Source organism: Diorhabda carinulata, chromosome 6 (assembly GCF_026250575.1).
Source record: "Diorhabda carinulata isolate Delta chromosome 6, icDioCari1.1, whole genome shotgun sequence".
Lineage (NCBI taxonomy): Eukaryota > Metazoa > Arthropoda > Insecta > Coleoptera > Chrysomelidae > Diorhabda > Diorhabda carinulata.
In genome coordinates, this window is record NC_079465.1 from 28,618,749 (window position 1) to 28,633,435 (window position 14,687).

The following is a 14,687-nucleotide window of genomic DNA, read 5'->3' on the forward strand; positions in this document are numbered from 1 at the left end:
TGTTAAAACATAGATTGACTTTGCTTTGTGATTATGGCCTTTTATGTTATAAAGAATTTACATAGCATGAGCAAGGGTTTTCTACAAAGTTCTTCAGGTAAGATTCTAATGCTTTGCAAAGGTGGAAATTGATCTAATCAAATTATATTCCAACCTCTCTGAGATGTTCTATGGGAGTCCACCGAATCAATTACTTTATCATGAATGAGGTGAAGGTTTGTTCAATTCGTGAGGATTATTGAAAAAGACAATTCTGGTATGTAATTTTATTTAAATGGAATCAGTTTATGACCAAATGTTATCACTAAATACAATTATCTACAAGGCATCTAGTTTCAATTACTTTTTTATAAAAACTTGCTGATCCTCTGGCTCTTCTTGTTCTGTTTTCACTATTAAAATCTACTTCATACAGTCCAAACTTTTGCCTGAAAATAAAATTTTATATGTATAAACTACATTCAGAAAACAAAGATTTCTTATTTATTTTTACTAGAAATTTTTCCTTAGTTTTTATACCTCAAAAATATGTAGCAGGCTATCTATCAAATTATTCGTAGTTGCTTTAAAATTTATAAAATAGAACTTTATATAGATTATTAAGGTCTTTTCTATCATTGATAACTTTTAGGTTGATATGTATAATATATGAAACTCTTTAAAAACTCCCTTCTTCTTGTATTTGATTCCTTTTCAAGAATTTTGGAATCTTGATAAATGAATGTGTGTTTTTTTGATATTTCGTAGTTCGTTAATGCAGTTTTATATTCTTATCGTATTTATGACCTTTTAGTCTATTTTCTAAATACTGAGTTGTCTGCCCTATGCCCTATATTACTTTTTTGTTTCTGGGTTATATTATCATTATATTTGGATAATGTATTACGTCCTTTATGACTTATACTTATACTTATATCATACTAGAATTTCATGCTTCGGGGAAAACACCGTCAATTGCAGGAGGTTCATCGTTTGATCTATTTTCCACGTTACATCGTAAGATACTATGAGAAAAGGACTTTCAATAAGGTGCTGCTGTACTCAAAGGTTATGTTAAGTGAATCGTGAATATATTCATTAACCGGCATAGGTTTAGAAAATATCTCTGTGAAAGCACCTCTTTCCAGACTGAGAATAAATAAAATTGCCCTGGTAACTTCTAGTCCTGTTTTTATGAAGGAACTGAAAGGCAGAGTGGGTTTGGAATTAGTTCATAAATCCAGCAAAACATCAAAACAATTGTTGAGCAATCTCAAGGTTTATACATGGAGAAAATGATATTTATGAAATTACAGGAAATTTCTTGAGCAGACTAAGAGGTCCGAAGAGCATAAAGCTCAATTGAATTATAGACCTACTCAGACATCGAGTATTACAGAGCACGCTGTCAGTTACTATCAGGGAATAAATATAAATAAATTTTTAAAAAATGTAACTAATAATAAATTGTTGATTGCATGTACGTTTTTTAATGTGTATTCCTTGCTTTCGAATACTTATGTAATCATCTTGGGGAATTAATCAATTGAGAATTGTGTTGTCTTGAATTTTCTGTAATATTCGCTGTAATAAATGTATCCAATTCAGAGGAGAATATTTTGAGTAGTAAAATATTCTGACATTGAAATTTCGTTTGGTTCTACAGTAGGCTAAGAATTTTTCAATATATCCTCGTAAATGATCATCAGAGTATTAAATAAGAAAAAACATTTTGAGGTGGAAAAAGAAATCAAATACATTCGATAACACAGCCTGTATAACAGTAAAATTTTATTCCCGTCTATATATTATTGAGTTACTCACGTATAACCTGAAGCCCATTCAAAATTATCCATAATGCTCCAAACAGTGTAACCAAATACATCTACTCCATCTTGTTCCATTGCGTCTCGAATATTACTCAAATATCCCTGAAATTAGGAAAGTTATTATCTGTCAATTGATGCAAATCTAGATAATTAGTTGTTTGAATGCCATAAAAAAGAATCAAGTCTCGGGCTTGATATATGTTGAGTGGATTCGAATGTTGAAGTATCGCGGAACTACTTTGAAAAAATCGGTAGGGTTTAATAATTCCATTCGATACAATCTTATCAACTGTATAATGTATAAAATGATCATCATTAATTTCTTGTTCCTTGCGTGAGATTATGAGAAATTAACAATATTTTATTTTCGTTCTACATTAACAAATTTCATCTAGCTTATAAAAAAATTTGAGCTTTATACGTAATAAAAGTATCATTTATCTTCATTTGCACACAGAATAGTCTTCGTTTATCAAATTTCTGCTCATATACTGGAAGCTCATTGTACGTAATAAGATTTCTTGCATTCATATGAGTATATATTCTAATAGGACATGCCATGCTTTCTTTATCAATAACTTCATATATTAATTTTTCTCCTTTTCCTATTTGTGATGAATTTGGTATTTGTTTGTTGTTAGAATAACTATATGGTTTTTACAATAAAATTTGCCAAACGTTGACATCGATTCACATAATCGAACAGGACTGGCTTCATGGTATATATTAGTGGACGAGCTCTTAATATTTTACAATAAAATTTCTAATTTATGAATCATCTCTTAATATTTACCAATAGACGATGAAGTCCTACATCCCTTTTCCAACCACGGTTGGTAATATAATTAGAATATCATGATTAAAAAAGTAATTTTGTATTATTTGGAAACACACGCATTCCAAACTCACACGAACAATTTTTGTCGCCACTAGGAAGGTATCTAGTACTGCTTCAATTTATCTACTAATTACATTTAGGTTGGTTATTGCACAAGTATACCATATCACAATTTACTGTACTTTATCTGGCTATAAAACGACGATTTCACGAATTTAATGAGAGGAACGAATATATTCTGGAGAAACTTTTTAAACATAAGACTCACTCACTTTTATATAATATATTCTTCTATCGTCCTTGTCGTTTCCGGAACTGGGATACCCATTTTCTGTTATCATTATTTTGGGACTATCATAATGATTTTTAATCCAATTGAGCAATGGCCTAACAGACCATGGTACAACCTGTAACGAAATTTTGAAGAATATTATTCGAGGACTTGAAATATAATGTAAATATTAATCAACTGAAATATGAAAATAATTTTGTTAATAATAACGACTTTAATATTTTTTTGAAAAGTACGTGCTGATATTCTGTTGCGACCATTTTAAGATAGTCTCGGAACTCACAGTCATCCTTTTAATCATGTTATTGCTCCACATTTTTTGAAAATACGTAATAAAATTTTTCATTTTGGTTTCCGTAATTGGCTATTTTTTTACGAGTATTCAGTGATTAATCATCGATACTTTTTCGAAACAAGGGAGAAGATGAATAATTTATTATTTATTCATCTCTAATTTAAAAAAATGTTTTTAACTTCATATTTGTATTTGCTTACATATACGTAAAAATTGTTATCCAAATTATGTATATCAATTTGTGTATAAATATTTTCAATCGACTATTCAATCTATTTTGATCAACTGAGATTTCTCCGAGTTTGAAAATTTGCAGCCCCTTTTTTTATATCCCAAATTTACCTAGTATAATTCAAAAGTTGAATAAAAATCAAAAATTATCTAATACTTTCTACGCGCTAGGATAGAAATTTTGATAGATTTTTTTTCACCTTTGTGTACTGCGTTGAAGTAGTCTCCCACGTGGATGGTTGGTACGTGTTTACTGCCTGATCTTGCCACTTACTTGGCGGTTCAGAAACTGGAGGATCGTATCCTAAAGATTCCACTAAATAACCTGTATACACATTCAATCCAAAGAAATCATGAGTGCCTTTGATAAAATCGATTTCCTCCTGTGTGAACTCAATTAATCGTGATTGACTCCTTCCTTCAGCACTGCTGCGCTGAGCAACTCGTGTCTTGACAACCTCTGGCCAATCACCATTAAAAATTGGATTCGCATATATACCAATCTGAAAATAAAATTTAATGAAAACCAAGAAAACACACATCAGAATTATTCCTATTAAATAAAATTGGATTACACCTACGTCACGTAAATTATTATCGATGTTTTATGTATTGAGAACATCTGTCTTCATTTCAATCAATTTTCTAGAAGTTGGAATTTGCCAATATACATACCGTGAACTGTTGAATCCTTTCAGCTGCCTCTTTATCTTCATCACTGTCGGAAGCAGGTAAGTAAGCAGAAGTGTCCAACGTTATAGCTACTTTACCTATAAAGTTTGCATTAATTAGTTTAATGATTCGTGGTTATTAACGAAAAAATCTAAATGGACTACAATATTGAATATTGCATCAGTGGAACATTCGTAGCTTCCATTCAAATATATTTTTCTCAAATATTGGCCTTTTATTTTGTACAATTTTTTTCTTTTGTCCTCTTTCTTTTGAAAGTTACATGTGAAATTTTTTTGTAGCTGATCCTTAGGCTTTCATATATTGATTTCGTTGTAATTCCAGGTTTTCTCTGTTTCATGGTCTATATTAGACAGTAACACGCTGATATAAGCATCATATCGTCTGCTGTTTTATATAGTTTACAGATAGTTTGAAATATCATATTAGTTCTATCATCCCAATAGGCGATTTTTTTAGTTTCATTGTAACCTTTTTTATTATTATCATTCAAATTAGTTATCTTGGATACAACTTTCATAATTTGCCCTACTTCCAATTTGATTAAACATATAAATAGTTTATTGCCTAACTCTGCTGCTTTATTATTTGTATGTTATTTGTTAAATTTTCCAGTTTATACGCTTTTTGTTATTTCCACTTTTCTCTATAACTTTAATCGATTCTTCCATTGAATACTGGAAAATAACACGATATTTGTCATTGTTAGCAGAGATGCTTTTGTTCATTATAGACATTTTTCTAGTTTAGATCTATTCCGCATTCCTATATTTCATCTATGCGATGAAGTCTCGCTAAAAAGACGCCTAACATAGTAGTTAAATATTTTACCGTTTTGCTTAGATCTGAATTCGTCGTCATATATGTGCCAAGCTTTCGCATGAGCTTTCAGTAGATTATGGACACATTGGTATTCCAGAAGAGCTTCAGATTTAATAGTTGGTGGGAAATATCCGTAACCATATCCACCTGTGCAAACTTGCTGAGGCTCATTTATCGTTATCCAGTACTTAACGTCGTCACCAAACATAGAAAAGCAAACTCTTGCATATTCAGCGAACCAATCACTAATAGAATCATTGACAAATCCCTGTAAATCTTGAAAATTTTGGGGTAAGTCCCAATGATAAATAGTAACAACTGGTTCAATCCCATTTTCCTTCAGCTTATTGATCACATTTTTGTAATATTTGACTGCAGCGACGTTAATATTGTCTGGATAACCTGCAAAATAAGAAAAAAAAAACATAGTTATGCCTGGAATGAAAAATATAGGGAAATAAAGTGGTGCCATCAATTATTCACGAAATACTGATTACTGAGTCAGAAAGAATACTCAGAATACGGTATTCAAACGCCTCCACAACCGCAACAGGAACGAGGATAGCCGCATATTGACCACGAACCAAAAATTAAGTATCAATTAGAAGTCATCCTGGCAAATCTGAAGCCGAAGAGAGAGAAGTTGGGTACAATTTAATTTGGAAATGAACTATCGGAAGAGAGATAGAGAAGAAGTACTTTACGACCGTCAAGTAACTAACTCATGATCACTAAATGAACTGGTTGAATAATACATTGTTCACATAATCGGATACCAGCACATAGAGGTACACACGGCGACGTAAAAAAAATGATAATCTGGGAAGAGCAAGTTCAAATTTTCTGCACCAGAACAGTTCTAGTTTCCTGGAAAAGATCAGTGAGAAGCAGAACTTGAGGATATAGGAATCCGAAGCAGAGCACTTTAATTTAAGACTATATCCGGTCATTATTTCTCTAGACATTTGGACAGTAACAATGACCGTCGAGATCTAATAAATACATTAATGTCACATACAATCAAAATTACGAAAAATCATTGGTGACATATACATATAACTCACCTGTCGGTAATATTCTAGTCCAGGATAGAGAAAACCTATAATGGTTCACTCCAGTCTCTTTCAAAATAGCCAAGTCTTCATCAAATTTATGATAGGAGTCGCAAGCTACATCACCGCTTGTGCGATCTGCTATAAAATCAGGATTGGTGTGTACCATATGATCCCATATACTTTCGGATTTATCATCTTCATTCCATGCACCTACGATTTAAATGATTTACATGTAACCTCTTTCTGGTTTGAGCTAATATCGATAATTGTATAATAGGATGCATCGGGCATGTACAAACATGAGTCATACATTAATGTGGTGATATTATAGAGAAACAAAGGCAATACGAATATTGAGGAGTACGGTCAAGCCGGTAATGGTTCTTCCAGAGTTGGTAATTTTGGAAATATAAATGAAAAAATGGCAGTTAATGTGTTAGTGATGGAAATAAAATAATTAACGCTGTGAAGGAGGCAACAATCATTCATCGCAAAGCGCGACGCTACGTTGATATTTGAAATCAATCTTTATTAATAATAGAGGACGTCAAAGCTCTATATAACAAAAATGACAGTGATAATAGGAATAATTCTAATTACGTTAATTATAGAAACGGTTGCGAGAGAAATGCTTAACGGAAGTTATGGAAAGCAAAAGAAATCAGGTATTCGCGCCATCCAAAATCAAAAACATAATATTGTCGAATGTCATTTTAAATGTGAATGGTTCAACTTTTGCACACTTGAATTATGTATCTGATAAATATGCTGTTGAAACCTTGATTTTTAAAAAGCAATACGTCGGCTTAAGTCGCCAACCTCGTAACTCCATAGCACATCATTTCACAAAAAACCTAACGCTGAAAAAAATAAATCAAGATTTGATCTGTTTTTGTTTGAATGAACGATGGAAATTATGAAAAATTTGTGAACTTGGGAAAAGTTACGTAGTTTTCGGCTAAAACCGACGAATATGATGAAAATTAGTTCGGCTTCAGAGTTAGTTATGTAGAGTTATTCAGACACCGTTTTGTTATAATAAATTGATAACGCCCTTAACGTTATATCATGTTATGATTTTTTATAATAACATCATGATACTTTATATGAAGAATTTGGTTATAGATATTTTTTATTGCACAAAATCTCCTCAACTATTTCTACAGGGAAGTGTGTCTTCCACACACTTCTTTGAATATCGTAATTCATCTGTCTGTTCCCATACCAGCGTTTTTTCTTTTGGTCATTTTTTTCAGTTACCACTTCGTTTATAGTTCCAGTTAGTTCTTGTAAAATCACTGAAGGAATAAGTACTTAGAAGTTGTTTATGTCGCCGAATGATCTTATTGGGTGGTTGGAATGTTAGTGTTAATGTCCTTAACAGAGTGACTGCTGTGATGTTTGGAAGCGTTAGCAAATATTTCACTTCTAGGTTAATATTGACCGATATCTGTCTTTGGTGTCGTTATGAAGACGAGCAAAGATTGAAGTCAGAGAATATCTTCAGTTGGAAGTTGCTTCGTTCGCGGAACGAATCAACTCCATTAATCGCCGCAATTCTCTCTCCTATATACTCAAAATGGTGCCTCTAAGTGAATTTATAGTGTGTATTAAACTGAGATCCATTCAATGATTGATTATGACACTTATGGTGAGTAAAGCGAAGCATTACCAAATCGAGCTTCACCATATCTCGAATGCTTTTAATTGTATTCCATCACTCATAACATATTCCTATACATTATAAAAATGACAGGTAGATGGACGGACCAGATGAAACAATCTAGAGAAATTCCAAGAGAATAACGTATGACTCGCGTTAGGAACATTACACTGGTAGTATTTGTCCTTCGACAATCCTTTGGAGTGAGATTTTGGAATGATCGATTTTCCATGTATTGTATTATTTGATTTACCTTCTATTTGATAAGCAGAGGTTGATACACCAAACATGAATTCATCAGGAAATCGTGTATTGCTTATCTCATCATCAGCTAGGCTAAAACAAAAATGAGAATGAAAGTTACGTTTGATAGAAAAAAATACAGAAGTTTTTGAAACTACTTATGGTATGTTTGAAGTTTATACAGTAATAATTGTGATATTTCACAGGGCAATCGTTCTAAGAAAGCTAGTTGAGATGAAATGCCATGGAAAGCATCACCAAATTAAACAGTAAAAGTATATAATACATATTAACCTAAATTTACAGATTAGGAATCACGTCAATTATAAAATTTTCTGTACCTGTCTACATTTGGATAGGAATCGATTATCATATATAGCGTTATGCTAGTGTGACTTGAACATAAACTTGTAGCTGAGACGTGCGAAATATGAAGAAAATGTTATTCTTAATGAATGAAGGCTTGACAACTTTTAAAATACTTAAATTAAAAATCTTCGTTTTGACAATTGTTCTAAAAACCCACTCCGCTTTAACACGTTCAACTCAACCAAAATTGATAAACTTTCCCCAGAGGCCGAAACACTATTTGTGTTTTTACAATACATATGGGGTGTAGATCCTTGAAAAAATAATGAAAAGATTTGTTTCGAATAAAAAGTACAAAAAATGATGTTTTTTGCGTGGAGTTGTGTGTTGAGGAAAATACTTGTGAACAATTTTCAACAAATGAAGCGGGGTACAAATGGAATATGATAATTTATGCTAGGAAACAAAGAGAAGAGGAGGTGTTTGTACCCACATATTTTTTGATGAGTCTGGCGGCAAACCTTCTGATCAAGGGAGAACAATTGTAACAGACAATTCCTGAAAAAATAGGAAAGAACTATCCATAGACGTTGTACAAAAGAAGCTGAATAAACATGAAATTAATAGCGAAGAAAACGAAAAAGAAGTAACAATACTAGAATGGAAGAATAAGCTTGACGTATTGATACTTTCTACATAACATGTTGATGAGACAGTGACCATTGACAGAGGATTACGAATGGTTAACCCTAAAGACGTCAACTATAACAAAGACAAATCTATAGATTGTCTGATCGAATGGTAAGTTGCAACACTTCTTTGAGAAGGACATTGAAGTAGTATAGGAAAATTGATATTGAGCTGTTATTTGGTACACAAGTAGTAAATCCTCATGTTATTTATAAAAGAATAACCAAAAAGACTATAGCAGCGTAATTCTCAAGTCAGTAACGAAAGACGAAAGAAACTAACCGATGTTACTGATCAAGAGACGCCAAAACAAAAAAGAAACCCTTTGCCTAGTGAAGAAAGAAGGTTCAAATCACAAGGTGATAAGATATTATGTAAAGTTTAGTGAAAAAAATATAAAAAAAAATTGTGAAATACAAAATAAAAAAAGTGATTACTTTTTGCAGTGTTTGTTTTGGAAAGCCACATTATTGTATTCCGTATTTTGCAGACAATAAATAATTTTAAATGTAACAACAATTTTTTATGTTTTATTTAATCTGTAGTGAAAGCTCCAATAGGTACAGGTTATGTAAAGGTAGCACAAATCAAGACTTTTAAGCAAATATTATTTAAATTATGTTGAAGAAAACAAATCAAAAGGACCTAGTGTAGGGTAATGTTCCAAGGGTTTAACCAAACTATGACAACACGTTTAAATACGGTTCGTGGAGAAGGATCGAAAGTGCAGTTGCGGGCCTAGGGATCACTTTGTTATTAAACTTGATTAGGAATATTTGCAAAACATATCCTGATATCCCTTGATATTGCATTTAATTAACGCCATATTTAAGTTGGAATAAGCCTCGTATTTTTGTATCCTACATAAAACCTCAGTTTAATAGAAAATTTTCCATTACCAGAAAAAATATTCATATTAGCAGTACTTCTTTAATGAAAAAAAAAACAGCAAAACAATTTCATGATAAAATGATAAAATCATTTATAATTATTTAAAATATTGGAATAGTAAAGTTGATTTAATGAAATCACAGATATATAAAAATGTATCATTACCATAAACCCAGTACGATCATTAATAGTGCAGTCTTCATTCTGTGGATTATCACACTGAAATAAATTTCAATTAGTGGTATCCTAAAGAGTTATTTAGAGAGAAAAATAGCACTGAATAGATTATAAATGTGTTACGTCACAAATTAAAGTATCTTTTTATCGCAAATTTTAAATGATATCTCATATTATTCAGCTTTTATTAACCACTTGTCATATGATTAAAATAAATTAAGTATTATTTCTCATAAATACAAATTTTATAACATCTTTAAAATATCAAGTAATATACGAGGATGGTCCTAGAAGTACCTGGCCCAACAAAGAAAACACAAAACTTTTAGAAAAAAATATATTTATTTTTCAACGTAGTCTCCTTTTAGCTTCACACACTTTTCCCGGTGATGTTCATTAAATTTCGATACCCTTTTTATAAAATGAAAAGTCAAGCTCCTCAATATAACCATTAACTGCCAATATCGCCTCTTTATTACTGGAAAATCTTTGACTACCAAGGTCAGGATAGTTACAATATAGTATCATCACAACAAATGACATCGGTTTCAAGACCCCAATATTTGATATCCTCATTTCTCAGGTTCCAAATTACTATTTTTCTCAATCTTTCTTTTTTAATACGAACATATTTCTCATTTATACAGTGTGGAACAGCCAAATGGAATAAACTCGTTAGTAAATAAATAAGAGCGTATTGGGACAACTGCTTATATACAATTTGTATTTTAAAATGCGCAAACTTTTCCAAAAAAATATACAGGGTGTGTCATGTTACAGTGGCCAATACCAACTTTCTTATTTGAAATGCAACACCCTGCATATTATTCATTTTTTGGATGTTCAGAAAATTCTAGACACAATTCATATATAATATCTTAACTGTTTCGGAAAAATTAAGTGTTTTCACATTTATTACAACATTGATATTGAGAAAGTAAGCAAAAACCATTCCTGCGTTCTTTTTTACTTAATGAATTAGAAAAAAATTTGTTATCTTCGTTTAAATCTCATAGGCTTAGCAATTTGTTGTCTGCTTGCAAGACAGTAGTTATCAGTCTCAGTGATATTGTCTATAAATAGTTGCATTAACAGAAATGCACAAAATAACTATTTAAATTCATAAAATTAAATTTTTTTAGTAACACATTTATGATTGCCAATTGTTTTAAAGCCCTTAATAAACCATGAATTACATAAAATACAGAACTCTTTAATAAACTACAAATCCAAGCATTCGGGAAGTGTTCTTTCCATGATCAAGGAAACTACAATATAAATAGAGAAAATCATATCGAGTGTAAACCATGTGTATTTAAGGATATATTATTAAACTGATTTACGATTAATTCAAGGATAAATTCCTAGGTATTTTCATAACGGAGTAAGCCATGGTAGAAGTTAGGGTTTATGAGTTATGATTCATATTGAATATTTATGTTGTAATATTAGAATTGGTTGAAAACTCATGAAAATATCAAAATAATTGAAAATATTTAATGAAGATTGAATAATGATCACTACGATATATAGTATATACATTTTTTCAAGAATTTGAACAAATTCTTGATATGAATTTAATTAAAAAACTAATATTTGACATTATTTTTCGAAATAGTATGTAGAATCTTAATATCTTTTTGAAATCCAGCTTAGCAAATTAGTAAAAATTGTTAATGTGATAACAGCTGTTTTATCTAATTTTAAATAACAAGTTATGGACATGTTTAACTATAATAATTGAATTATACTTATAGATAAACCCCACAAGGTTGAATAATGACGGATTGTGCGATATCCTTGCAAAATATTTTTAAGTAATCTCTTTCAATATTTTAATTAAATTGTCAAGTGCTTTGTTTACCCATAATGTTACTAGCCAAAGACTATTATCAAGGAATTAACTTCTATTTCATAACTATCCAAAATTTTGTCATGTACATAAATCATTTCCACTTCAAGTTTACGATTATTCTTCACATTGAACAGTTTCTGAATCAAGTTTTATAATTTCCAAAACAGTTTTTTCTCCGATTCAGGTAATAAATGTAAATTACGTTTCTTTAATATCATTTGTAGCATTGAACGATTGAGCACAAGTCACTTGCATGAGTTTCATAGACATATTTCTACGAATATTGCACAAAATTTATTATTGTCTTTATTTGACTGACAAAATTTTCTGGCATTTATTAACAATTTTTGTATCGTACGACGGTACTGATGCACTTTTTATTGAATTTCTATAGATTTTTCAATTAAATTCTTGAATTTGTATAAGCAATCATAATTTTTTTGCAAGAATATTATCTTTTACGTTAATTCAGTTTTACTGATCAAAAATTTCTATAGCACCTTGAGTAGAATTTTAGCCCAGTACTATTCACGGTACTCAATTAGAAAAGAAAAAAGGTAAAAATTTGAAGCTTCGCCATATTTCGCTCTTTTCAAAATACGACTAGATCAAGATAACTTAACATGACAGTTCTTTTTCTTATATTCAAGTATAAATTTTTGTAATTGAATTTATGTTTTTATTTATTTATCATGGTTTGTTAAAGTTTTTTATCACATTGATGACCTTTTCATCTATTTTCTAAATACTGAGATGTCTGTCCTATATAAACAATTAATACAACGAACTTGATATATAATATTCTTTTGTTTTTGGGTGTTTCAATTTTTAAATGGATATTTTGATGTTCTGTTTATGTTTTGCTACTCAATTGACTAGTATTTTTTCATTTATAATTTTTCTAGGATTCTCTTTCAATGTTTGGGATCTAAATTCAGAATCTTATATTAGCTTACCTCTATCAGCCAAACTTGATGATTTTGTTTAAAACAAAAGATGACATGAATTAAAGTATAAATATCATGAAGACCACGTTGGTTTTGTACACCATTGAGTTTTTATGTTATTGTTTATTTTATATATTTTAGTATCAAGAAAATTGATTTTATCATTTTATTTTGCCTCATCTCGATTGTTAATAGGAGTTTCTTATAATAAGAATTGAATTTTTTTCTTATGTTTCCAATTTCAGTTTAGTACAACAGTGATACAGCCATCCAAATAACCGAAAAATAAAGGAATAACTATGTTAAGTTGAACTATAACAATTGTTATTTTGATTCTGTTATTCTGTTCTAATAACTTGTTTCTGCAGCGTATCGCATATCTTCTGAAAAAACAGTACTATAACATCGAGATAAGTGCAAGTTACTTCTTTCTTTTCCTATCTATTGCCATTTTGTGGAAAGATATTTCATAAAATATTTAATACAATAAAGAATATAAAAACCATAAAAAAATCTTTTCTTTTCTCAAAAATTGATCAGGAGTTATATTGGACCTTTCCAACAATGAATTTTGTAAACAAAACTAAAACTGAATGTGATAGATTGAGTAATTAACACGTTGAGCACTGGTGCGGTTCATAGGCCCTCAATTGAACTTTCCCTACAACACAGAGCGATCCTATAGACCGCCTTCTTCCCGGCCAAAGACACCGTATTTAAATGTGTTTTACAGTTTGGTTGGACAGTCTTGGGTCCTTGGAAGAATACCCTATACTTGGTTCATTTTATTTTTTTCGAGGCTTTGCAACCACTCAAAGTCAATGCTTACTGTCTCATCAGCATGCTATGTAGAAAGCACCAACATCTCACGCTTTGGGCTCTGGGGAAAGTTTTAGCGGTAAACTTTACTTCGAGCCAAGAGCGGACCTATGAAGCACACACAAAAAAATATTATTTTTTCGCACTTTTCATTTCAAATAAATTCTTTCCTATTTTTCCTTAGATCTGCACCTCATGTGAAGTGCGAAAACACAAACAAAATTTTGGACCCAGGGACTCAAAATATTCACTACTCAACAGGAACTTGGTATTATTTTAATCAAAAGGAGGTAGTATAAAACAATATAATGGTAGTAGTAACGAATTGAATATATTTGCTTCCTTATATGAAAACTCAAATTATGTTATGATAAATTGAATGAGAAAATTAATCATTTATTTATCAAAAGTTGTGGTAATGTGATGCTGTTAGAAAAATGGCTCAGATTGCTTGACTCAAAAGCCAATCACAACTAGATCAAATAGAAGTGGAAGCTAATTATTATTCGAGAACATTTGGCAAAATATTCACATACATTTTTATGTCAAAATCGCTTTAAATAGACTCATAGCTGGTGGTATCGGTACACTGGCAAAAGCACTTAAACAAGCTACGTAAGAGAATTTGAGATATTTTACACTACAAAATGAATCAAAATCAAATAATAATTACCAGCAGCTATCGCAATTTGATTCACAAATTATCACAAGAAAGCAGCATTACGCTCAAAATACAAATGCCCAGAAATATTTTTCAAAACGTTATTCCATAACTGAAGAGATTTTTAATAACAACTTTGTTCCAAGCGAAATAAAATACAATAACAAAAAAGGGAAATTTCTCAAGAAGTTCACCAGTACTGTCTTCAATGCCGGTGGAAGATGGGTGAATAAATAATTGAAAAATACAGGCTCAAACTATTCAACAACAAGTAAAGTGTGAAGAAGCATTCTAAGTACAATAAATATAGATTGATATAACCAAGCCTGGGTGATGCAAAAAGTTATGTGCTGATATCGCACGTGAAGAATAAAAGAAAGAAATTGAAAAAACAAACA

General features: G+C 30.8%; 1 protein-coding gene across 1 annotated transcript; it reads right to left on the reverse strand.

Annotated features, from left to right (window-relative positions):
- Positions 1-251: 251 nt before the first annotated feature.
- LOC130895417 (myrosinase 1-like) lies at positions 252-10,215 on the reverse strand. Its single transcript, XM_057802678.1, has 9 exons — positions 9,996-10,215; positions 7,951-8,033; positions 6,044-6,244; positions 4,989-5,381; positions 4,140-4,234; positions 3,665-3,967; positions 2,919-3,053; positions 1,804-1,910; positions 252-428 (listed from the first exon to the last, which is right to left on the reverse strand). The coding sequence occupies exons 1-9, from the start codon at positions 10,031-10,033 to the stop codon at positions 305-307; spliced, it is 1,479 nt and encodes a 492-aa protein (XP_057658661.1). The 5' UTR covers positions 10,034-10,215; the 3' UTR covers positions 252-304.
- Between the last annotated feature and the right edge of the window lie 4,472 nt (positions 10,216-14,687).

What these genes read in the sequence shown, in the direction of transcription:
- LOC130895417 (XM_057802678.1), bottom strand. Translation starts at nt 10,033, where the DNA reads ATGAAGACTGCACTATTAATGATCGTACTGGGTTTATG. An exon ending in GACTAGAATATTACCGACAG is followed by an intron (nt 5,382 to 6,043) that starts GTGAGTTATATG and finishes CTTATTTTGCAG; the next exon opens with GTTATCCAGACAATATTAAC. An exon ending in CTTCAACGCAGTACACAAAG is followed by an intron (nt 3,054 to 3,664) that starts GTGAAAAAAAAT and finishes ATTTCGTTACAG; the next exon opens with GTTGTACCATGGTCTGTTAG.